Source organism: Eriocheir sinensis, chromosome 41 (genome assembly GCF_024679095.1).
Source record: "Eriocheir sinensis breed Jianghai 21 chromosome 41, ASM2467909v1, whole genome shotgun sequence".
Taxonomy (NCBI): Eukaryota; Metazoa; Arthropoda; class Malacostraca; order Decapoda; family Varunidae; genus Eriocheir; species Eriocheir sinensis.
In genome coordinates, this window is record NC_066549.1 from 14186220 (window position 1) to 14212920 (window position 26701).

At 41.7% G+C, this 26701-nt stretch overlaps 1 protein-coding gene across 2 annotated transcripts in view; it reads left to right on the forward strand.

Moving 5' to 3' along the window:
- Positions 1-1491: 1491 nt before the first annotated feature.
- The window catches only part of LOC127009695 (ATP-citrate synthase-like), a 50687-nt gene continuing 25477 nt past the window's right edge, over positions 1492-26701 (forward strand). The window contains exons 1-10 of one of the 2 annotated variants that reach the window (XM_050883022.1): positions 1492-1651; positions 10180-10349; positions 11019-11141; positions 17112-17365; positions 17477-17735; positions 19306-19518; positions 22238-22395; positions 25169-25340; positions 25592-25648; positions 26160-26291. In XM_050883022.1, coding sequence (XP_050738979.1) covers positions 10197-10349; positions 11019-11141; positions 17112-17365; positions 17477-17735; positions 19306-19518; positions 22238-22395; positions 25169-25340; positions 25592-25648; positions 26160-26291 — 1521 coding nt within the window. In that variant the 5' untranslated portion in view covers positions 1492-1651; positions 10180-10196. The remainder of the gene's footprint in view (positions 1652-10179; positions 10350-11018; positions 11142-17111; positions 17366-17476; positions 17736-19305; positions 19519-22237; positions 22396-25168; positions 25341-25591; positions 25649-26159; positions 26292-26701) is intronic. The other variant, XM_050883023.1, reaches the window with a different exon arrangement.

Sequence of the window (26701 nt, forward strand, 5' to 3'; positions counted from 1 at the left end):
CGTTAGTAACCAAAATAGCAAATCAAATCGATCTAATGTTTTTTAAGGGTTCGTTTTTGCGCATTTACATATTCTTTAGACAAATTAGTGTCTTGTGAACCAAGTGCAACGTTCGCAAGTTTGGTAAATACCATTAAGTTTGAGCGTAACGTACATAGCTATATACATGAACAAATTATGACACCTGTAACTCACTCATTGCGTGCCTCTACTTGCAAGAATGCTTTCCTTGAACAAATTCTGACTCTTGTAACTCACTCATTGTGCGTGCCTCGATCTACTTGAATGCTTTCCTTTTTATTACTGTACCCTCAGTGGTGAAGTGGTTAGCACGCTTATTTAAACTATGAATACCATGGGCGGGTTCGAAAACCAGCATGGGCAGTCGGTCGATAAATCGGTGTCCAGGGAAACCTAATTTAAGGAAGCAAACTGTGGTAACCGGATGTCACTTCCCCTGCGGCCCAGGGTATAAGCTATATAGTTAACAGGCTAAAGGGCCAATGTGACGGAAATGAGCACCGAGACCACGCGCAGCTTCATCGTATGCCCCCAACTTAACCTTACCAGTTATATCCTCAGATGAGAAAAAAGGGAAAGTTACATTAACCACCGGAAATTAATCTGAAGACAGGAGAGGTGGTCACACTATAGAAAAGGTTTGTGGAGGCTCCCGGAGCATCATATAACAATTAGAATATTATTGAATCTTTGGACTTCTTGCAGTGTTTCCTGACGACAATGCATGTGTAGTAGTACGCTATACCCAACCAGCAAAGTTGACCATTCAGAAAAGACAGGTGAAATAATTATATGAAACATTTTTTATTTGATCATTAGTACCTATATTTTCCCGTCCCCATGTAAATAATGCTGCGTACCCCACTTTGAACACTGTAGCCTAATACCGTACTGCGCGCGTTATTGTAATTATTATCGATAAGGAAATATAATATGATATTTCTTGAAAAGCTCATGGCGTCTGATTAATTCGCTCCCTCGCGGCCTTGCCAACCAAGCACGTCAGGATGACTCGCACTCGTATGCATGCTCATGCATGGTTACCAAGAAAAGTGTATTTATCTGCTGTGGGCGGGCATGATGCAAGTTTTCCGACGTGTTTACTAATTATCTTTTCCCTCCTGAATGACAGAATACAATCAACTGATATATTTCATGGACCAATGTTTCTTTCAATTAATTTGAAGCAACAAAGTTGTTCCTTTATCCTTTTTCCTCAAGGAAAGTATAGCTTACGGTATTGAGCTGCTGATGTGTCGAGTGTGAGCAGCAGGAAGAGGTGTTATGCGGAGGAAATGCCGGCAAGAAACTTATTTTGATCAGTTGTCAAGTTGAATGACCTTGCCATTAGATATAACATGAACATTTGTGGGTAAGTTATATATTCAAGTTCCAACTTATAGATATCTGCCACAATGTAAATTTAGTACAACTATTGAGCAAGGTGCGATCGATGTGGCGGCGTGTGGCATGTGGGGCGGGGCCCGCGGCCAATGGCAGGGGGAGAGAGAGTGAGACCACGGTGGCGCGAGGTGTTCCACTCCACAAGCTGCACTGTAGGGAGGAGATACAGCCGCGTCTCCCGCCTCACTCGCACCTTGACTTCGATCCTGCCGTCTGCTGTGTTGAGGTATGTTTGGTTCACCAGCAAGGGTGGTGACAGGCGGCGGTGTGGTAGCGGCTTATTTAAAGGTCTGACATAACACCTGTCATGTATACATACCGTAGACGTACCGTGTTGCAAACCGCTACGTATTAATCTGCAAAACACTTGCGATTGACTTGAATTATCCGGTGCTCTAGTAAGCTTTCATTTTATGGGCAGGAAACGGAATGCTGCAAAACAGGTATATTGAGAAAAAAAATCTAGAAAGTTTACCGTTGGCATCGTGCGGTAGGCTATCATAAGCCCCGCTATAGTGAACTATGTGTGCTAATCAGACTATGGGGATAGACAGTGAAAGGATTGTAGTTTAAAGTTGACGAAAAAGTGGTCTTTCAGGACTTTGTAAGCGTAATATGTAGTCCTCTCATCCAAGTGGGGCAAGGCAGGCGAGGCGACGGAGCCGGCACAGGGGTGTCTGCAAGCAGAAAAGCCTGTTGGTCGAGTAAAGGGGAAGGACCTCTAAGGGTACATGTCTGTTCGAGTTTCATGGATTTTGTAATGTTTGCTCGAGCTTATTAAGCCACACACTCGTCGTTACTGATGGTGGGCCCTTCATTATGTGAGGCGGTGCAGGCGGCGAGGTAACGGTCCCAGTGCCGCGGACCTTCCTGCCTGGTGGTGGTTACACGGAGCGGGCGGTGACCATGAAGTGTCAGTCATGCCATATGTACTGATGAATGGGATTATGATTTACGTAAAGTAGATCCCGGCGATCTCGCCTCTCTGTTCCCTGTGAGTGATAGTGGCGTCAATATCTGCCGCCACCTGGCCTGAGCAACTGACATTTACCGCTTCGCCCATACCAACCCGTCAACTACACTTTCTTATACTTTTTTTCGTAAATCTTCATGCTTTCCCTCGCAGCTTAGTGCCACCAAACCTCGTTACAGCCTTCCCATTTAATTCGAGTATATATGGCTCCACCGTGTAAGGTATACTTTGCACCGCTCTTTTTGGTAAATGATCTTAAGGGTGTTTCGTGTCCTTGAGAAATTGTTAGTCCTTGGGGGAATGTCTCATCAGAACCCATATGTATGTAGATAGATGTGTGTTTGTATGTATGTACTTGGTGTGTGTGTGTGTGTGTGAGAGAGAGAGAGAGAGAGAGAGAGAGAGAGAGAGAGAGAGAGATTTACATAGAAAATCAGACCACACAGACCCCATGGTCCAGACTTGGTGGTCTGTCCTTAAACCTAATTGATTTTACATTAATCAGAAGACTCCAAAACGTTGCACTTCTACTCTAGTTGATATTAAGTTGAAGGAAGTGACGGTCGAGCTTGTTTTTGAAGGAGTCAATCGTGTTACACTGGACCACTGATGGTGGAAGCTTATTCCATTCTCGCACTACAACGTTGGTGAAGAAAAATTTTGTGCAGTCTGAATTTACTTGTCTACATCTGAGTTTTACGCCATTGTTCCTCGTGCGCAGACTGTCATCGATCATAAACAATGTTGATCTGTCTACATTCGTGAAACCATTAAGTATTTTAAAACATTCGATCAATTTTCCTCGGAGGCGACGTTTCTCAAGAGAGAACATGTTAAGGGTAGAAAGCCTTTCTTCGTAGGATTTGTTGCGCAAGGAAGGGATCATTTTCGTTGCCCGACGCTGAACACCTTCTAATTTAGCAATATCCTTTGCATGGTGGGGGGACCAAAACTGTACCGCATATTCCAAGTGGGGTCTGACTAAACTGTTGTTGAGCGGGAGTATTACATCTTTATTCTTGAATACAAAGTTTCTTTTAATGAAGCCCAACATTCTGTTCGCTTTATTTGCTGCATCGATGCATTGCTGTGAGAATTTGAGGTTTGACGCGATTTTGACCCCCAAGTCTTTGACGCATTGAACGCTTTTGAGTTTAACGCCGCGCATTTCGTATTCGAACTTCTTATTCCTCGTTCCAACTTGAAGGACCTGGCACTTGTCTATGTTAAAGGGCAACTCCCATCTATCCGACCAAGCTGAAATTTTGTGCAAATCCTCTTGGAGGCTTTGCCTGTCTTCGTCAGTGAGAACCGAGTTACCAATCTTTGTGTCGTCTGCAAATTTACTAATGCGGTTATTGAGTCCAACATCCACGTCGTTGATGTAAATAATGAAGAGCACTGGGCCAAGGACCGAGCCCTGAGGGACGCCACTAGTGACAGGCGCCCACTCTGAGTTAAATCCGTCAATCACTACTCTTTGTTGTCTGTTGCTCAACCAATTCGCGATCCATTGGTTTACTTGACCGTCAATACCTATTTGCTTTAATTTGTAAAGTAATTTATGATGCGGGACTTTATCAAACGCTTTCTGGAAATCAAGATAGACTACGTCCAGTGATTTGGTTACGTCATAAACAGTGAAGAGGTCGTTATAAAAGGTTAATAGGTTTGATAGGCAGGATCTTTTGTTTCGGAAGCCATGTTGTGAGTCCCCAATCAATGAGTGGCTTTCAAGGTAACTCACAATTTTGTCTCTAATTATGCCCTCAAGTAGCTTACCTACAACCGAAGTTAGACTAATGGGCCTGTAATTACCTGGTACTTTTTTGTCTCCTTTCTTGAAAATCGGTGTCACGTTAGCCTTTTTCCAATCTGAAGGGACGATGCCTTGTCGCAAGGACATATTGAATACGGTTGTGAGGGAGGAGAGTATTTCGCTCTTCGTTTCTTTCAGCAGAGTTGGATATACTTTGTCAGGTCCAGGACTTTTATTTGTTTTAAGTGAATGGAGAGCTTTAAGGACTTCATCGGTTGTTATTTCAAAATTAGGCAATGCATGCTCGAGATTTACAATAGTACTGGTGTTGGTGGTAGCGAGAGGAAGACTGTTAGTATTAAACACCGAGGAAAAGTAATTGTTTAAGAGGTTTGCAATGTGTTGGCTGTCAGTCACTAGTGCACCGTCGCTGTTGTTAAAGGTCCAATACCACTTTTGATCGCCTTTCTGTTGTTTATGTAACTGAAGAAAGATTTCGGGTTGTTTTTACAGTTGGCTGCAATATTTTCTTCATATCTACGCTTTGCCTGACCTACTAGTCTTTTTACTCGTCGCCTGGCATCATTATAGAGTCTAATGTTCTCGGGCGTGCTTTGTTCTTTCTTTAAACTGTAAAACAATTTTCTCTCATTGACTGATTGTTTAATTTCGCTATTAAACCACGGTGGGCTTTTATTAGTGTTAATTCGCTTCTCGCACAAGGGGACGAATGTGTTCTGCTGAGTGAGTAAGTGATCTTTAAGGCTTAGCCAGGCTTCCTCTACGTTGCCGTCATCTGATAGTTGTATTTCTGTTAGTTTTGTCGGATTTCTACGAAGTTAGCTCTTTTGAAATTGGGCACCTTTACTTTATTTTCAGTCACTGATGATTGAGCTTTAATGTCGACGCGCACTAATTTATGATCGCAAGAACCGAGGTGTTCTCCTACCGTGACACTACTGACAAGGTTATCTTGGGTCGTTATAACAAGGTCGAGTATATTATTTTGTCGAGTTGGCTCAGAAACCATTTGGCTTAGATAATTTTCTTCTAGAAATTCGATCATTCTATGTGACTCGCCTTCTGTACCTGACAGTGTCGCCCAGTCGATATGGGGGAGGTTAAAGTCTCCTAATATCAGTGAGTCGCTGTTATTAAGTGACTGCCTTAAGACGCTGTACATTTCAAGGTCGTCAACGAGTGATTGCCCGGGAGGTCTGTAGGTGACAGATATATTTAAATTGACTTTTGCAATGTTTACTCGCACGCACAAATGTTCAACGTTACTGTTTCCCGGTGTTTTGTCAGTGGGTTGCAAATAGCTTTTGACATAAAGGGCGACGCCACCGCCTCTACGGTTTACACGATCTTTGTTGAAAAGTCTGTAGCCATCTGTGTTGTATTCGGAACTTAAATCAATATTTGTGGTGTCGATAAATGTTTCGGTTATAGCAATTATGTCAAAATTTTCTGTTAAAGCAAGACATCTCAGATCATCAAATTTGTTTCTTAGGCTACGCGCATTGAAACTAAGGATTTTTAAGTTATCTAGAGGCTTGGTAATACAGGTGGTGGTACTTGCGGGATCACGGTTACGTGTTTGTTGCGAGAGAGAGAGAGAGAGAGAGAGAGAGAGAGAGAGAGAGAGAGAGAGAGATGTTCATGTAATGTTTATTCATGATGTCTCTGGTGAATACCTAAAGAACATTTGAAAAAGTATGTGAGCAACCCTCTTGAGAACCGCTTCGCTGACAGCAGTGCATTCTTGTTTATTTGTAGGTTGTCTTGCTTCATATTCCGTCCATTACTTAACTCTTCACAACCATTTTGAAAGCCAAGGCGGACAAATCACCGTTAAGATGATAAAAAAAAAAAAAGCTTGTCAGGGTAGTTATATACATGAAGGTCCCGTCCCGTACAGAACCTTTGCATTCCTCAGTTTCTCCTACCTTACCACGTGTTTAGCCACTTGCCGGCTGGTGGTTGTCACTGCTGTTGCTGGGCAGGGGTGACGCTTTGTATACATATTACTTTTTTCCTGTCGTAATTACTTCTGAGATTAACTGGCGATAAGGCATCACATGGAACGTTTGTGTTGTCATATTTTCCAAACGCTTATCGATCGAGAACCAAGGCGTCGATGAGTTGATTAAGCACTCAACTAGAGGTATTTAAATTCTCTCAATATCTCTATATCTCTCTGTGGTTATATTGGGTACAGTTGTCTCACCGGTGTGTTGCTCAACGTTCGAAGCTTTATCGTGATTGTGTCTAGCATTGTGGATGGCGGGGCGGGGTTGTCAGTCGGGCTAAAAAGGAAGATATGGCCTTTGAGTGTGAATGAATGCTTTCATTAGCAAAGCTATAGTGTCTGTTGGTGTGCCCGGTCATTTGCCTCATTAGAATCCTTATAACCTTGGAGTGGTATTCCGTTCAAAGAGCCACATTCGCGGAGCTGTCGACCTTGATTTTTTTTTCTTTACCTTTAGTTCACTAAACTTGTCTGTTCAGTTAGTGCATGTGGCTCCGATTATATTAATGCTTACATAACCTCAATCTATATCTATATTAATTCTCTCTCTCTCTCTCTCTCTCTCTCTCTCTCTCTCTCTCTCTCTCTCTCTCTCTCTCTCTCTGTGTGTGTGTGTGTATGTGATTTTTTTTTCACCATGGTCTGACCACGCGATAGACTCGCGATCGCCTGTCAGTACCCTCCCCGAATGAGCGAGCTCTAAAGTGACAGATTTCTGGGCACTTCTGAAACCTCACAACCATACACACCACCCGGAAGACGGGACATAACCCCCGACTGACGACTGACATCTGGTACCCATTCATTCCTTGGGTGGAAAAGGGGCACGGAGACTGGCATCCGTCCACTCCACCCGGGAATCGAACCCATCAGGACCTCTCGGTTGTGAGGCGAGCGCGCTAACCAATGTGTGTGTGTGTGTGTGTGTGTGTGTGTCACTCTATGAAATGACACCAGCAAAGGTATTTTTTATTTATTTACATCTGGCCTTCAGCGCCGATAGTCTATCGCGATGAGGTCTCTTGGTCGGTCCCACCCCGTCAGTAGCGCAGACAAATAAAATATAGTGATGCTATGTTTTACTTGACTCATACTGCCCCCCGGGGCTCCACTTGATACTCTTTGGGCGTTTCGCTAGAGTCTGGGTTGAAAGGTAGTCATCAGAACAGCATGTGAATAGTCTAAACTTCTAAAGCCACCCTGCGGTGACTGAACTTTAGCCCGAGCCCTTGCAGGACATCGCACCCGCACGCTGACCTTTCAGCAACCGCCGCACCAAATATTCTTGAGGTAAAATTTTACTCTTTGGAGTGAAGTAAACATTAAATTTTGAAATAACTCGTTTCGAATCCCCACAATGCAAGATGTTATTGATATTGCTACTATAGTTGCCCTGTGTGTGTGTGTGTGTGTGTGTGTGTGTGTGTGTGTGTGTGTGTAACTCCCATCAGGCTAGTAACTTGTGGTGACATCCTTTTCTTGTGGCGATTAAGAACCGGTAAAAGAAAAGGGAAGTTAAAGGTGAATTTGAAAGTCAAGCAAATTCATATAGTCAGAAAGGAAAAGTCTTGTAGTGAGCCTCCCGCTGAAAGCGACCATAACACGCCTAAACCCTCCGCTTGGGCATGGGGAACCTTATTGACCGAATAGGTAGATCCCTTGCATCCTATGGGCTAAAATTACTTTCTCACGTGTTTCTGAAAAAAACGAAAGTTTACATCAGACAGTCTACGAATGACAACTCTTACTTTGGTTGTCCGTCTGTTACAAGTTCTACGTACGATATGACCTCCCCAAGTCCAGTTATTATTCTTAATCACCATTAAAGTATCCTCGATCAGTTTTAATATATGATGCTCGCTTCCTGTCCTAAGTTATTCATTCTTGCATTTTTTTATGTATATTTCTCTGCGAGCTTCTTAGCTTTTTTTCTAAATCTTCGTGGGGCGCCAAGTTTTTGAGCCGTATGTTAAATCATTATGTTTACCAAAGGTTCTTCCTCTCTTTTTTTTTTTCATTTTCTTCCTGCTTTCCTATTCGTGATCTGGGTTTACACTAATTGTTTGTCCTAGAAATGTGTATTCCTCCAAAGTGTTTATTTTCCAGTCATTATTTGTCCTGCCAACCGATTTTTTAAAACTTGGTTTGTTTGTTTTCTTCATATTCTTCGTTAAACCTACTCTCATTTTTTATGTGGAGTTCCTCGATCATAAATTTCCAGAGAATAATTTAGTAAGATTATGTCATCTGCGAATCGAAGGTATGATGGGGTGGTCTTGGCTGTGCATGGTTGTAGGCGTTAGGTATCCGTCACTCGCATGTTTGAGAGTATATCGACTTCATCTTTGTGGTTGCTCGAGGAGAAGGGATGCGAAAACATATACACTTGAGAGGAAGTTGAAACCACATACGGGCACGGGAAAAAAAAATCCTTACAGCTCAATCTCCTGGGAGGCCTAACCCTTTGTGGGGACTTCGTGGTGCAGTAGTTAGCACACTCAGCTCACAATCGAGAGAGCCCGGGTTCGATTCCCGAGCGGAGTGGAAAAATGTGGGCGGCTTTTCCGATACCCTACGCCCCTGTCCACCCAGCAGCGAATGGGTACCAGATATTAATCTGGGGTTGTGTCCCGTCTCCTGGGATCTGTTCCTTTCTCCTATAATTCCTTCCCCTTCTGTCTCTCTCCGGCATTTGACCACAGATGTTGCGCCGACTAAACGAAACTTTCCAATTTTCCTAAACCTTTGTAGACGGCGCAGATCTTGAAAATCCGTAATGCCATCGCACGGTGGTTTTCTAAAATATAGTAAAGCATGTAAATTTGGAATGTATTATGGGATTATTATATTGCCATTAGTATGTTATGCAAAGGTACTGGTTAAAATCCCTACCTCTTACTGTACCTATCCGTGATCCCAATATCCTGGGTGTCTGGAAAACCTGTCTATAGAGTCTAGACCTTGGGTTAGGAATTCATTCATCACGTGTATCGCGAGTGACTGCGGGAGTTGTCGCGGTGCAATAGCCGTATCTCATCTATCAGGAGGTGTCTGGATGACAGACTGACTCACCTTGAAAAGCGTTGCTAGGGTTGATGATTATAAGCAGCGGTCACCGTGAATTAAATATTGCTGGTCATTGTTGATATAGATTATTATTTATTAGTATATTATTATTATTATTATTATTATTATTATTATTATTATTATTATTATTATTATTATTATTATTATTATTATCATTATCTTTATTATTATTACCATTATTATTTCTTATTATCGTTACTGTTTCCATTGTAATCATTATTAATATTATTATTGTTATTATCACTTATCATCATCATCATTATTGATATCGTTATCATTATTAGTAGCAGTACTATTAGCTGATTTTGCCGATGAAATACCCGCGGAAGGGTTGGTTTGTCTCCAAACTTTGATGCGAAGCACACACACACACACACACACACACACACACACACACACACACACACACACACACACACACACATACGCGTATATAATTACATGAGTAGAATAAGTACATGAGTAATAAAGTTTTAGTAAAGTACATGAGTAGTTAAAAGCCACTATCAGCAAATGTAGTATAGTTGTAAGAATTTTTATATTATTTTAACTTTTATATGCCAGTTTGATTTTTTATGTTTACTACTACTACTACTACTACTACTACTACTACTACTACTACTACTACTACTACTACTACTACTACTACTACTACTACTACTACTACTGCTATTACTACCACCACTTTAACTATTATTACTATTACTACTTACTCCTACCACTTACAGTTACCACTACCAATCAGTATTGCTACTATCACCACCACCACTATCACCACCACCATCATCACCACCACCACCACCACCACCATCATCATCATCAACCCCACCACCACCACCACCATCATCATCTTCCCCAGTGGTATAATTCATTAATCAAGCACAATAATCTTCCTCCTCTCAGAAAACCAGAACAGCGACATGTCAGCGAAAGCGATCCGCGAGGCGACGGGCAAGACTTTGCTCAATAAACACCTCTCCTCGGGCACGTTCTCACCCTGCCGCTTCGCCTCCGTCACTGAAGACACCAAGTGGGAGGAACTCGCGCAGCAACACCCGTGGCTCGAAAATGAGGTAAGCCCTTCCACGCCTCGCCCTATTTGCAACAACTTCGTATACATGCTTCCTTTGGTGTGTCTGTGGCCCGAGGAACATGTGGAATGCGTCAGGCTTCTTCGGCATTAATGGATTTATTATTTTTGGTCAGACAGGCGGAGGGTTAAAAGAATAAAACTATATTGGCCCCACTTAGGGGAACTAAGGGAGAAGAATAGCTATAATTTGATTAGAAGTGTCTTGATACTCGTCCTTAAAAGTTTGAGTTACAGGGAGGAGTAATTCAGGAAATAGGCTGTCCCTGAGTCTGATTCGTTTGTTTTTGCTAGAGGTCAGTTAATTTCAAATAGGAAATATGTTTTCTTAATATATGAAGCTATTGAGGGCTAATAACATGACATCGTAACGCTCTTAGCTCGCTTAGTTTGCCCATTTTTGAGTTATTGAATGTAAGTACATACATATAGTGATCCTGTTGTCTTGGTATTAAAAATGGATGGGCATTTATGAATGAGCCATGAACACTAAGTGAAAATATGGAAACCAGGGAATCAGAACAAGCAGTGAGTGTTGGTTTGATTGTCATGATATTGCAGATCCTGAATAGGTGTATTACATAATTTGTGATGAAAACCTGTGACACATTTCTTTCAAGTTCTTATCAGTGTCACGTGTGGGTAATTGCAGAAGCTTGTGGTGAAGCCCGACCAGCTCATCAAGCGGCGTGGGAAGCTTGGCCTCATCAAGGTGGGCACCGACCTGGCTGGGGTCCAGAGCTGGGTGGACGAACGCATGAACAAGGAACAACAGGTGAGCAGCCATGCACTCGTCTTGATGAGTGGCAGCGTACCGTTGCACTCATTTCAGTCTCGAATAATCGTGTTTTATTGGTTGATATATCTTTATGCTTTCGTTTTAACCTTTATATTCACTGTTTTTAATTCACTTCGGCTGTAATCAATCTTTCGACCTCTGTTTGCCCTCCCCTTCCACTTCTGGGGGTCCCTCTTCACTCTCCAGCTCTCTTGTCCTTCATGACGCTGATGGATCGATGGTCGTTTCGACTGTCGTTCCCAAAACTAGTTTCACGTTCTAGATTTCTTTAATTTTACAAATTTTCCACCTTGAAAGAAACTTAAATTCATTAAGTAGCTCATACCCACGAAAACATGCAGTAGGAAGTACCAGTCGCTACAGCTAGATGGCGAAGGGCCGAGGCGCCTCTCACCAATGATCCCAGGGTAACAGGTCTCCGTCACCCTGTGGCACACCTCCAAGATTCTCCGATTTGCTGGCACGCGATGGGAGGGTGCTGGGGGGAGTGGAAGGGGTGGCCACGGCTGGGGGGAGAGTCAAGAGTTTGGCGAGGGGAAGGGGAGGAAGAACAAGTACAGTTACTGACGTATGAGCTGTATGGTGCACGACCTTGGCATATTTTTCAAGGTAGACTGTTGGTTGCTGGGTGTCTTTACGTAATGACTTGTTTTATCGTAATGAGTGTTAGCGCAATATGCAAGGCGCCATGTGAATATTGTGTAAGAAAGCTATGTGATAAATCGCTTTTACATTTGTTAATATCAAATATTTGCATTATTCTTGCAAAACCTCTTAGGATAGACTATCTGGCATCGACGGAGAGCCACATGGGTCTAACTTAATATTACGTCGGATGGGCTTGTTTAAGCTCCTTACGGGCTCACACAGTCGCTCGATCGTCAGGCCCGTAATTTTGGCAGATTTTTTGGGGTGGCGAGCGAAGCGAGCATGCGCAAGTGGGGGATTTTTTTTTTTTTTTTTTTTTTTGAAAAATCAGCACTTCTAGGACATTAAGGCCGATATAGAAGTCATGGGGGGGGGGTTTAGCCCTCCAGAAATTACGGCCCTGCTCGTTCAGTGCCCATAGTCCGCATCACTACCGTGGATCTTCTTTTTTTTTTTTTTTAGGAGTAAAACGGAAACAAAATTAATCTCAGCCTGTCTTCTTCTTTTTCTTCTTCTCTACATACTTCTGTGGGTAAAAATTCGGTTTATTTTTGTGTGTTCAGCTGGTATTTTTTTTCCTGATTGGGATACAAATATTTTACTTATATACATGTATATAACTAAAATATTAAAATAAGGCAGATTTTTTTTCCTCATGTTGAAGCAGAAATGGGCTATAGAGGTAAAGATAACTATATGGTAGGATCTTGGTACTACGAGAGAGAGAGAGAGAGAGAGAGAGAGAGAGAGAGAGAGAGAGAGAGAGAGCACTGTTGTCCCTTGCATCATCGCCGTACTCTCGGGGGCACCTTCGTTTATCTTCAAGCCGTCCAGGGGATGTCTGCCACGAGGTTTGCCACTTTAACGCGTAAACCTTATCTGGCTCACCTGAGTGTCGTCACCTCACCTCATCCCCGCGTGTCATTCAGCTGACGACAGTCTAGTAATTTGTGTCCTTGATAAGATAAGGTCTCCACGCTAAGCTGCATGTGACAGATGGACCAGGTGTGTCATTGTGGTGACAGTGATCATGAAACGGCTTCGGGAGTTTCACCAATGACTGGCCAAATATCAGATAGTTTTTAATATTAGATCGTTTCACCCATTATCTTCAATTTTGATGGAGTCTACTAACTTTAACGTTGATTGTGAAGGAAGTTTAGTACCGGATGCTGATTGCTAGGTGCCCTGGAAATCCACAAGTTAAAGACTGGTCACACAAGCAGTGCATACCCTCATGGCATGCATGCTTTAGGTAAACATTGCATGTATTTTTTTCCCATTTCAAAGAAACATTTATTTTCGCGCCATTCACCTTCCCTACGTAAACATGTATATTCATTGTGGCCCAGCGCGCTTATTTTTCGTACGTCCCGCACCAACAGGCTTCAAAGCGGTGATACATACTTTGAAGGTCGAGAGATCATGGAGGACACAGCGTCATGGATATTTTGTTTTGCTTTTATGAATCCATTGCTATGTCTTCACAATGTAGTGCATGTAAATATTAAAAGTGAACATAAAAAATAGTAATGCAGCAAGTGATAACCACATATCAGGCTTGCATCCCATATTAAATTTTATGAAGAGCTGGTGATTCCTCATCAATTTTGTGGCAGAGAGAGAGAGAGAGAGAGAGAGAGTACTTGTCACGTCCAATGGTGTGGGAACAAAAACTAGTCAGGCTATAGACACGCAGTGACCGCATATGTGATGTGGAAGGGAGGTACGGGGACAGGCACGGTTATGGGGGAGGAAGGGGGAAAAAGTCGCTATATTTACACACATTGAACAGAGCCGCCCACACCCTCCTTCTAACGTCCATCCGACCTTTCTCCTCCCCCCTTACGCCCCGCCCCTTTCATTCCCCCCTCACTCCTTATCTATCACCACCTCGCACCCCTCGATCCAGCTCGTGGCACCTGCATCGTTTCCTGCCTCCCTTGCAAACTGTCGTGGACTCTTCACTTTGCTTTGAAACTTGCCCAGTAGCACTATACATGGTAGGAGCTGTAAGATGGTTGGCGTGATGCTGAGGTGTTTTGCTCCTGTGGATAAGCAGCCATGGAGCCTCGTGGATCCAGCTATTGATCGTTGACAAGCCACACCCCGCCCCGTCCCACCCACACCTTTCCCACGCGGACCTCCACCTACCGCCACGCCCCGCCCGGCACCTCTCTCTCTCTCTCTCTCTCTCTCTCTCGTGTGTGTGTGTATGCGTGTGTGTGTGACGTAAGAGAAAGCCAGCGCAGCTCCCAAAAGCCTAAACTATGAGGGACAAGTGTAGGTAGATTTCTAGAAGTTTTGCACTACCGAATTGAAGTTACTGACGATCCGTTAAGGACGGCATGCTCGATCTTGCTCTCCCTTACATTCGCATTCTATGTATTTACGCTTTGGAAATTGTGTGGCTTGTACACGTGAGATAAGAAGATTTCGAAGTATTGATTCAAGTGTATGTGGGCCACACCTTCCCTTCCTCTTTCCCCGCCTCCCTGCCTGGGCTCCCATCCCCGTCTTCTCTTCCTGTCCTCCCTCCCCTCCACACCCTTCCTTTGACCCTCGTGACCTTATATCAAGTGTGCCACGCAGGTATATAGCCTCTCTCCGTCGCTTCCCTGTCAACCGGCCTATTCCTTTCCTTCAGCTTGCTATTCGTTTTAGGCTACTACATCCCACCTCCACACAAATCCATTTCCTCCCCACACCTACCAGCTTTTTCTTCCCTTATCCACTATACTATCCTTCACCAACCCCCCTTTCTTCCTCCTCCCCTTCCATCAGCTTGTTCTTCCATTCCTTCCTCCTGTTCCTTCCTCCCAGCCTGTCCTTGCTTCACCCCCACTCTCCTCCATCAGCCTGCTCTTGTTGTCTCCCATTAACCTGCTTTTCCACCTCATTTCCCCCCCCCATCATCTTGGTTTTCCTGCTCCTACCTCTCCTCCTCTTCTATCAGCCTGCTCTTGTTCTCTCCCATTAACTTGTTCTCCCACCTCATTTCCCTCCCATCATTTTGCTTTTCCTTCTCCTCCTCCTCAACTTTCTCCCACCTCATTTCCCTCCCCATCAACTTGCTTTTTTCCGCACTTCCTCCTCCTCCTCAGTCTCCTACTCAATAGATTGCCCTCAACTCGTCCTCCTCCTTATGTACTACTACTACTACTACTACTACTTCTACTACAGATAATGATTATGCTTCGGTCCTCCTCCTCCTCCGTCACACTAGCTTTTCTTCCTCCTCCTTCAACTGCTCTTGCTTCTTCTTCTTCAGAGAGAGAGAGAGAGAGAGAATTACATAGAATTACATAGAAAATCAGACCACACAGACCCCATGGTCCAGACTAGGTGGTCTGTCCTTAAACCTAAGTGATTTTACATTAATCAGAAGGCTCCAAAACGTTGCATTTCTACTCTAGTTGATATTAAGTTAGAGAGAGAGAGAGAGAGAGAGAGAGAGAGAGAGAGAGAGAGAGAGAGAGAGAGAGAGAGAGAGAGAGAGAGAGAGAGAGAGAGAAAAAATCAGATCACACAGACCCCATGGTCCAGACTAGGAGAGAGAGAGAGAGAGAGAGAGAGAGAGAGAGAGAGAGAGAGAGAGAGAGAGAGTGGGTGATTGATTAGCCACTCTCCTTGAAGTAGCCTTCCCCTTTCTTCCTCTCATTGGTGAAGTTGTGTATGGAGGAAGGAGGGAAAACATGAACACATGGAAAGGCAGGTAACGTAAAGCCTATTGGCTCATGAGGTTGCTTGCTCTAGTGATTTAATCTTCTCGACAGGCACTTCAGTGCTTGCAGAGCAAATGAAAGCACCTTGGCACATACAGTAATTTACTCGGATCCTGATGCAACATAATAATGGTCAATGCAATTTTTATTTAATGGAGTTTGTTTTGATGGTTGAAGTAGCTTGAATAAGAGGATCCATTTTATTGGATCCCATACACTCTTCACAAATGCATCCTCATCCATTCTTTTCACAGGTCAAAATCACCTCAGAGTTTCCCCTGTTCAACCTCACCGCATTTCACTCTCATACACATCCTGATTAGTTTCTTCATCCCATCTTGACACACATGCTCCTCTTATATAGCTTATTTCTGTGCATATTTGTGATTTCTGTGTTACATTCTATGTCCATGCCTTGTGCATATTTCTTCGATGGGAGGATAATTCTACTTCTTGCAACCTTCTATATCCCCTTATTCACAAATCTTCCCTTCATAACTCTCATGTTCACCTATTACCTGCCTGCCCTTCACTTCTCATCCCCTTCTCTTTCCTCCATGCACCTGTACTTGCATACAACTATCCCTTAGTATTTAGTTGTCTTGTCCATTTCCATAGCAAAATCTAAAACTTTTATACTGTCCTTTATATTGTCTGATGTCATCTGAGAAGACTGAATTACCAATCTTTGTGACTTCAGCAAATTAATAAATTTGCCAACAATGCAAAGATTGGTCATTCAGCCCTCTCAGATGAAGACAGACAAAGCTGCTAAGAAGATTTGCACGTGGGGACAAAGGAAGGGGGTGGAGGGCAGATTGGGAGAGCAAAGCACCATCACACTTGTTTAAGCAGTTAGTGATTTATAATTTCTTTGTTTAACAAATTAACATAGAAACCCTGGGCTATTGTCATAGGTATTTTTATAGGGTATTGGAGTTACATCTGAGTTTTATAAGTGAATTTGCAAAAACTTGTATGATGAAACATTTTCCTATTTGAATCCTTTTTGCATTTTCATGCAAGACTAAAAAGATGTAGTAAAGGTAGATTGTGGGCTGTAGCTTTGAAATTTTACCATGACTTTTAAGGCTTCTAAAATACACAACATATGTATTTTAACAATCAAACACTTAAGTTTGATCCATACTTTCCCTGTGTGACCATAAGCTATTACTGATAGTACCTCTTTCAACAGCTTCTTTCCTCCTTTTACTACGTACCAAATCACTACTATGGACTACTTAAAACTTGTCAATCTAAGGCCCACATCTGTGTTCCTGTTCACTTGCCTTGAATTTTACATGCCAAATGAAAATTTTATGGCTACTCAAATGATATATGCAGCAGCTGGTTGATAACTGAATGCATGTTTGCTGTTTAAAATGTATCAAGTCGTGAACGGGCGGAAGGTTTTTGTTGGTACGTTATATATAGTGGGTTGTTTCTCACACCCAGTGTTTCATAATGTTTTAATATATTTTGTTTTGAGTAATACATACTGATAATTATTATTTGTGCAATTTAAAACTACTGCTTCTTTTATTCTTTAAATATTTTTCCTATGTTTCAGGTGGGCAAGACTGTTGGACGGCTGCGTAATTTCATCATCGAGCCTTTCCTCCCTCACAGCCAGGATACTGAAGCCTATGTTTGCATCTACTCACACCGCCACGGGGATACTTTGCTGTTCACACACGAGGGCGGTGTTGACATTGGGGATGTGGATGCGAAGGCACTCAAGTTGGAAGTGGCCATCGAGGAGCGTCCCACAGAGGCCCAGATTAAGGAGCAGCTGTTGGTCCACCTTACAGGACCACGTAAAGAGTATGTGTTTACCTCCAGACGTGTTTATTGATGTGGCTTTGAATAGTATAAACTATGATTGTTCAATGTCCACTTGTGCTTACCATGATGTATGTTCTGTTTGCCCCTCAGGAAGGCTGTGGTGTTCATTAAGTCTCTGTATGACTTGTATGTTGACCTTTGCTTCACCTATCTTGAGATAAATCCCCTTGTCATCACTGAGAAGGATGTACACATACTAGACCTGGCAGCCAAGCTCGATGCCACAGCAGAGTTTGTATGCAAATCCAAGTGGGGAGATATTGACTACCCTCCTCCATTTGGCCGTGATGCCCTCCCTGAAGAAGCATTCATTGCTGACTTGGATTCGAAGAGTGGAGCATCGCTGAAGGTTTGTTGGTTCTTTGGTTATGCATTTAAATTTTTTCTATAATCTAATGTACAAACATACTAAACTCCTGCCAGGTTCAGCATGAATTCGGGTGAGTTATGATTAGATGAACCATTGTATGGTACCGTTACCGTAAGTTCTCTACGTGCATTAGGATTATATGTGCCATATGTCTTGTTCAAGATTACAACTTAGTTATGCCATTGGCAGGGATGCATCACTTCATTCATTGTTGCAGAGGATGGGTGACGTTTATGTAATTTCTCATCAAGCAAGCAACCATTACAAAAGCACTCATGGAGTGAAGCCCCATTGCTTGTGGTCAGGTATCTTTGATGTATTTTCTAACACCTAAATTATTACAACATGCTGTGAAAAAGTAACTCATAACTACATTTGAATTTCCCTTTACAAGTAGTCACTTACTATATTCTGCTGAGCATGGCATGTCATGAGGAGAATGATGAAGGCTAGTAATTCAAACCTTCTACCTGTTATCATAAAAATTCTTAACTGTGATGGAGCCCACTGGAAATGTAGTCAAACCTAACAATGGTTTATTCAAATAAAAGGCTGACAGACTACTCATATCCCCTGCTTGATGTGAAGTAGTATCTAGAAATCCATGGGATTTACTCAGTGATCAGCTCATGCATTCTTGTGTCGCCCAGTATTTTGTTGGTAATTAATTATCTGGTGGTGTTTTCCATGACTTTTTAGTATTACAGGATGTATCTTTGTGTGTCTTATTTTTTTTTAAACATTCTTTTACAATATAGTATAACTTTATTTCCCTGATCACTTTATTTACAGGTCAGTGTTGTACTGAGAATAAAGCTTCTTTGCATTTTTTGTTAACTTCACCCAGAGGCAGTGTATGAGCAAAACAACTACAGCCAATTTCTTTTGTAGGACATATTTTGCATTAATGTAGAAAATTGTTTCTCCATCCTCTGCTGATTACATTAAATGACTCATGACAGTGTTACCATAATAGGGAAGAAACTGACACTGTATGATGAATCGTATGTTAGAAATGAAAAAAAAAAAAGTAAGTTTTGAGAGAATTTAATGTTTATTATTCTACTAGCTTATAGGTATTTATTCAGAATATTGAAATAATTGATGGGTTTTGTAATTAATGTAATGTTTCAAATTATTAATCAGTAGTAAACTGTAAATGTCATCTGTGCACAGAATATTACAGGAAAGGTTTAGAACTGCAGTGAACTTGTGTGTTTTGTGTGTATTTTTTGCATTTTCAATAGTGGCTGAGGATTAGAAAACAGTCTGGTATGAATCTTCTATGTTATGCAAATTTAACATTGTTATTGTAGATGAAAGAGAAAATAAATTATGTTGATTTGAGGAGTAAAATAGTGCAGATCATGTGGGAAAAATGTTTTGCTATGAATAAGTTAAGGTCATTGTTTTTTTTATAACTTCGAATATAAATATAAAGTACATGTGTCAGATATCAAAGCCTTAAGGTGTTATGTTCATGCATTTTATTATGTATTGATAAAATGTCATAATTGTATTATTTATAATGTTCAATGTTTTCGGTCAGCTGACGATCCTCAATGAGAAGGGTCGCATTTGGACAATGGTTGCTGGAGGTGGTGCATCCGTGATATACTCAGACACTATCTGTGAGCTGGGTGGTGCCTCCGAACTGGCCAACTATGGAGAGTACTCTGGGGCACCTTCTGAACAGCAGACGTATGAATATGCCAAGACCATCCTGACCCTCATGACCAAGCAGAAGCATCCAGATGGCAAGGTGAGGTGTAACTCTTGTCCTGTCAACAGAATTCTTTGGCTAGAATGAACTCTACCAGTGTTAGAGATGTGCCTTGTCCAGATAGGTACATAAAGCATCAAGACATAAAGCATCATCATCCTTCTCTTCCTCTTCCTCTGCCTCTGCCTCCTCCTCTGCCTCCACCTCTACCTCCACCTCTACCTCCTCCTCCTCCTCCTCCTCCTCCTCCTCCTCCTCTTCCTCTTCCTCGTTCTTCTCCTCCTTCTCCTCCTCCTCCTCCTCCTCCTTCTCCTCCTCCTCCTCCTTATTTTTACCATCATCAGGTCCCATTTTTCTGCTCAGACTGGGTTGAGCCTTAAGATAAAATGCATTAATCTAATTACTTATTTTCAAAGCACTGAAGTATCATTGATCCAGGTCTGGTAATGATCAACAATTGGTTGGTAGGACCATGAATAATGCTTGTCAGTGAAACACTTAAAAGAGTAGAAAAATACAGATATCTTAGGAAAACAGTTAGTGCAAACTCAGACCACATCAATAAAGGATAGAAGTGAGATGAAGTTTTGGTAATTATTGTATTTCCCTGAATAACAACCTGCCTCTTTTCTCGAAAAGAAAGCTGTATAATCGGAGTATCCTAACAGTCTTAACATAAGGTTTGGATACTAAGCACTTTAAAGATCAAAAGAAAAAGCTAAAAAGTGCATTGAGAGGTATGGAGAGACCCAGCATGCCAAATAGGAAGTGAGTATTATGGAATAGGGAACAGACAAAAGTTGAAGATATTTTAATGACTACGATTAAGAAATGGACTTCAGCAGATCATGTCATGGGTTGAACTGACAACAGATGGACAACCAAAGTAAGAGTGGCAACCCAGAAATTAAATTAGAGAAGACAGAAAACCAAATAGATTGATGTAATTAGACCATTTACCAGAGCAAGATGGAATACGCATACATCAGACAAAGCGAAGTGGAGCACATTAGGAAAACCATTTGTTTTGCAATGGACTACAGTACCATCCCGACTTTTGCGCTTGCTCCGTTCTGCAGGTGTAGTGATAAACTAGTGGATTGCGAAACTCCAGTCCATGGAGAAGCTGATTTTTTTTCCCACTTTACTCCCTTGTTATCTCAAAATACTTACTGTGTAAAAAGGAAGAAAATGTGAAGAGAGAATGGGTCATTTCAATGGCGCAGCTGAAGGCGGCTGGCTGCCTTACGATTGGCTGACAAGTTCTGAAAACACGCTTGGGATTCACCGAGTCTGATGGTGTCATCGACGGTGCTCATCCAATCAGCGGCCTCTAACTATGATGAAATGAAAGCTTTGTGAATCTGAAGTCGACGTTGATGGTTAAATCATTAGTTCGTAACTTTTACCGCAGAATTTTGCCCCAGCATGTGTGAACATGGTCACCCAACCGCTAGTTTGTCAAGAATTTTGTTTGTACAGAGATTCAAAGTCAGCTGCATTTCATGGGAAACTCGGAAATTCTAGTCAGAAACGCAGTCACCAGCATGTTGGTTATTTTCTCGTGAGGTCGGTAATTTGTGGTCACAAGAAGATGAGCGTGTCAGCTGATCGGTTCAGTAGCTATCCGCATGTTTATTCCAGTACCACAATGAGTTCCACTAATCTAGATCAGCCTGGAGTAATCAGGTTGAGCAGGTCTTGGACTTAGTCTTGTCCAAGCATAGCCACTGCCTCATCGTGTCTGGGTCCTCTTTCTCGTAGCATTTAACGGTAGCAAGCTGTAACACGCACTCCCCTTGTCTCCGAGCTAACCACTCATGAACCAATAAATGATTTCTTTTAATTTTTTTTCTTTTAAGCAAACTCTGCAACATTTGGATCCATTGTTTGTTTTGCTTTTCAGCTGATATATCCCAGAATGCAACAGTCCTCTATGTGACCAACTTGAGGATAAATTCGAAGCAGAAAATTGTCGGGAGATAATTTTGGTGGAAAATTCCCGAGAAACTAGCTTGTGTGACCGTGCCTTTAAGCTGCTGGTGTCACACTGGGCCCTATTCCCCCAACCGTGTTGGCGATAGGGGCAACCGGCGACTCCAACTTTTCCGGGTGTGCGTCACACACAGCCAATGTCGGTTGTCCGTATTCACAACGTAAACAAAGCAGTCTCCCTGTATCTATTAAATAGTAAACAAACATTTATAAGGACACATTGATTAGTTGCAAAGTTATATTAGAATTTGCTTCCTTTACTAAAAAATTGGACCAAAAAGTTTGTCACTCCACTATGCTTAAAATGTAATCTGTAAAAAGAACTGCACCTTTTAAATGGCTATTATACAGTTTAGCAACTTACAGCATCGAACTATACAAAATACAGCATGGGGTTTTGTCCCCCTGGTGGTAACCATTCTGACTTCGACCCATGGACTATGCTTGGTCCTGCAAAAACTGTTAGTGTGTCAAATTGATGCTCAACTCTGTTCATATCACAGATTATACTTTGGAGATACAGCAGGCAAAGTGGTCACATACAGCAGGCAAAGTGATCACATCAGGCATAATGTTAATATGTAATTTTCTTGGATGTCTTGCTTTTAGGTAAAGATCATACATATACTTAATGACTACATGAATAAAATGTATTTTATGAAAATATTAATAGAAAGCATGAAGAAAAATCACTGTATTGATAATTTTAGGCTTGTTGTACAAAAAATTATATAGATGAAATCAAATACTTTCTGTGCTCCAGATCCTCATCATTGGTGGTGGGATTGCTAACTTCACCAATGTAGCTGCCACCTTCAAGGGGATTGTGAGGGCTCTTCAGGAGTTCCAGACAAAGCTAGTTGAGGGGAAAGTCAGCATCTTTGTGCGCCGTGCTGGACCTAACTATCAAGAGGGCTTGAGGTAATGAATAATTTTGTGCATTTTACTTCCCTGCATTCTAACTAGTTTCAGCCATTTAGGGTATATGCTGCCCAAGGTGCAACCTTCACTGGTGTAAGCAGATGCATTTTTCACTGATCTTATTTGGTGAACTTTGCTTTCCATGGTTAACATGAGATAGTGAAGCCTCACATAGCTCCAAAATACTTATAAATAGGGAAAAATACTACCAATAGCAGCTGGAGGATGCATCATGCACTGCTATCTGTGAAACTCAGAAAAAAGTGTTATGCAGTTGAACATTTTATCTCTTCATATCTGGTTCTCTTCACCTGCTTTTCCTGTACAGTCTTTTTTATTTTTAAGTTATTTTAGATTTGTTTAGAAACTAAATTCAATAATTATTTTCATAACCCTCAGCTAGTCTGTGTCCATTATTATTAGTTTTATTCTCACAACTTTTGCCTGTTTTTCCTATTCTTTTCCTCGTAACTGCCTCTTAAGTTTTCTCATTCTCCTGTCCTGCAGTTACATCCCATTTCTTAATTTTACATCAGTTTTCTTTTATAAGTATGAGATTTGTAGGTTTTATTTATTTTAAAATTTGAAACATTATGAATTAGAAAAGGCCAAATCTGTCAGAGTATCCTCTTGGACAGGGCTGGCTTTAAGTCAATTTGAGCAGCTGCACCCAAGTGGCCTCCACACCAAAATTGGCCCTATACTAGGGTAATTTACTCATCTTTTTTTTATATAAAATAGATTGATATTTTTAATAAATCTTTTCGGAGTCACTATAACAAGCAGTTTTGTAACTATGTGCATTTTAAAGGTAATTTACACATTTTATATGTACACTTTATATATTTGTAGGTAATTCAATCCTTAAACGACGGGTATTGTTTTCATCGAATGGTCCTGAGATACGTTTAAAAACAGCTGCTAATTCTTTTTTGTTTATTCATATTATATGAAGCATCTTAACTCACTGAACACAGCGGTGAAATCCAGATTGCAATACGTTGTGTAATAGTCATGCTAGCAGGTGTGAAATGTAGCCAGGGTGTGAGCTGACAGCACGAAACACTGCTCCAGGTAGCTTGGGTGGGCCTTCGCCCAGGACGCACAACATGTCAACACAAGCTGGTGACGATGGCGGCATGCTGCACACTTCCTCCCTCTCATAACAATGTCAATACAGTCACCTCTTGATTAACATGAGGGTTATGTTCCTGGAGATGTAATGTTATTTAAATCACGTTATTTAAACATAATTTCCCCATAAGAAACAATAGTAATAGGGGGATACATTCCTGGACACTGGGAAAGTCTGCCTATTTTGGGGATTTTGTTACTCTAACCTTAAAAAAACATATTATTAATACATTAGTAGGTCACGGAAACAGCAGAAACACACGTTCTCATTTTATTTACATTTGTACTTCACTTTCAACACTCGACACTTGCGTTGGCCACCATCTCTCCTCACCCCGCGTTCTGACGTTCAGACACTCTCCCGAAAATTGGTCTCGTTATATTATCAATTTCACGGCTTTATCTAAGCCAGTAGCTTTAGATTTATAAACATTCGCTTAATCCATCCTTCCTCTTCAATCTGCCTCAAACCCGAAGTCTCTACGTCATGTCTTGTTTCCGTGGTGATGTGATGAAGCACAGTAACTTTTAGGTCGGAGCAAGCTTGTGTTCACAGCGCTGCGTACGTTGTGGTTGGCAGCCGCCCTCACCTCCACGCACTTGACCTCGTTACAAACCCCTTCATCACCCTCATGTTTTCAACTTGATAACCCTGAAGGGTGGTGGGATGCATCTTTAGGTGCCTGAGTATCACTTCCACCATCACCGTAATGAGATTGAGCTACAGGATGGCCACCAAACTGAGGTTGCACAATAATGGGGCTCAGCCTTCCTGATAAGACGAGGGGTTGGAGTTCAATGTTGTTGATGTCACTGTCTTCACCACTAACACTGATTTCAAAGTTTGAAAAAGTCACTTTCACTATCACAGTGTGGGCTAGCTTCAGACTGAGGAGAAACAGAGCGTCTCAGCGCGGTTCCCGCCAGAAGTAGCGTGGGTGCGTGTGACGTCATCAATTAAACGCACGTTAAATCGAAAATATCGCGTTAGTTAATCGTATCTCCTTAAATATAAACTTGTGTTAAATAAAAAACGTGTTGTTTAAACTCGTGTTAATCAAGAGTTGACTGTAATATGAATTGTTCTTTAAACTGAAATAATTTAGAGAACATCTACTTTTAGTCCTCCTCAGAGGTGGCTGTTTCAGTCAGGGCAACACATGCCTTACGTGTACCCTTCTTACCTTGCACTGTTGTGATGAAAGCACTTGCTGGGCTAGACAAGGGCTGCACAAGAATCTGACTAAATAAACAATGGCTGTCTGTGTTGACTGCACCGTGTTTGATTAAATAAATGATGGCTGTTGTTTAAGGGTTAATAGGCAATTTTATTTTAAAGTGTAGCTGGGATCTGTCAGGTCAAATAACTCGCATGCATTTTTTAAAGTGTATATTTGGTTGTTTCCATTCTACCATAGATATATTAAGTCCATAATAGACCTTATTTATATGTTTTGGCTGTGAACCTGTAGGCTCCACTAAAAACTTTTCCAATTGGGCCGTGCAGCTCTGAAGGCCAGCCCTATTCTTTGATGTTTCACTTGCATGTTATCTAGTTCATTTTCCATTTTTTTGTAAAACATTGTTTGTATTCTTATTCTGTTGTGATGTATAAATCTCCAATTATTCCCATTTCCAGAGTGATGCGTGAGGTGGGCAAGACCCTGGGAATTCCTGTTAATGTGTTTGGCAATGAGACGCACATGACAGCCATTGTGTCCATGGCTCTTGGGAAACGGCCCATCCCCAAGGAGCCCACTGTTGAGAGTCACACAGCCAATTTCCTTCTCCCTGGAGGCCAGAATACTGCTGTAAGTCATTGCTTCCTCACTGCCTCAGATATAAGGCATTTTTTTGAGGAATGATTGTCAAGTTAGATTTTTTAGATGACTTTTTATTCTCACGTTATTTTTAAAGTCAAATGAAGTTTAGAGGTATTGTTTTAGTTTATGAATGTAATTATTTTCATTACTGTAATGTAAGTTCATTGGTTTTGTAGACACTGTATTATTGGAATTTCCATTATTTTGGGTGATTTTGATTATTTTTTATCCTTCTCTAGGGCCCTCCAGTGGAAATATCTTATCTGAAGGAAATGTTTTCATCAAAAATCACAGGGGTATACACATTTGCAAGGCTTTGGCATTACCTGACCTGTGTGTCATGTCCTGTGTCCAAACCCTGACTCTCACCCATCAGACAGACACCTGTCAAGTAATTTATATAACTAGTGCACTCACACAGGTTGTTCTGCATCATAGTTACTGATTTTAATGACTGAGTGTGTTTCCCTCATTTCCCTTTTATCTTTTTACCTCTCCAGTACATTATTTTTACTCAATAGTTACTGCTTCTGTGTCTGAATGTTGTTAGAAACATATTTACAGCCTGACCATATTATTCGCTGAGCAATTTTTTAGATTTCATAACTACTTTTCTCGTAGTGAGTACTAAGTGTGCCTCTAAAATATCCTGTGATTATCATTAAGAAATGTTGATGATTATTTTTAAGCTATTGAAATGCTGTAATGTCTTTTCTTAACTGCTCTTTGTTAATTTTGCGTGGTAGTATGGCTACATATAGTTCAGTATATTCCTCTAAGATCCTCACACCTTCCTCTCCACTGCAGCAGTCTCCAAGGCCAGAAAGGAAGAAGGAATCATCAGCTCCAGCAGTGACAGCCCCAAGTAAAGAAACAAAACAACTTTTCCACAAGAATACCAAGGCCATCATATGGGGCATGCAGACTCGTGCTGTTCAGGTTTGTGGTACATAGTGGATTCCTGTAGTACATAAATATACTGTGGCATAGGAAGCAAATGAAAGTGGGAGTGGTCAATACTAGAGAGCCTATTACAAGAATTTAGGCTACGTATTAACTAAAAATATAGTCAGTGTATTGTTGTTACTGTTGGCATCCGTCTTGTCTCGAAAGACAATGGAGTTGCACCAAGGGTCAGTCTGGGGTTGAGTTGCAGTGCCTGCTGTGACTGTACAGCCTGATCCTGGAGCAGCAGGCCTTGTTGCAGTTGCTGCAGATGTAGTAGGAGTAGGTAGGAAGACACCTACCGATCGGGCGTGAGCTACTCCCTGTGAGGATATATGGGAAGCGAGGAGGGTGCTGAATCCCTTCAAAGACCCTTCCCATGTCCTCACTAACCGTTTCCCTTT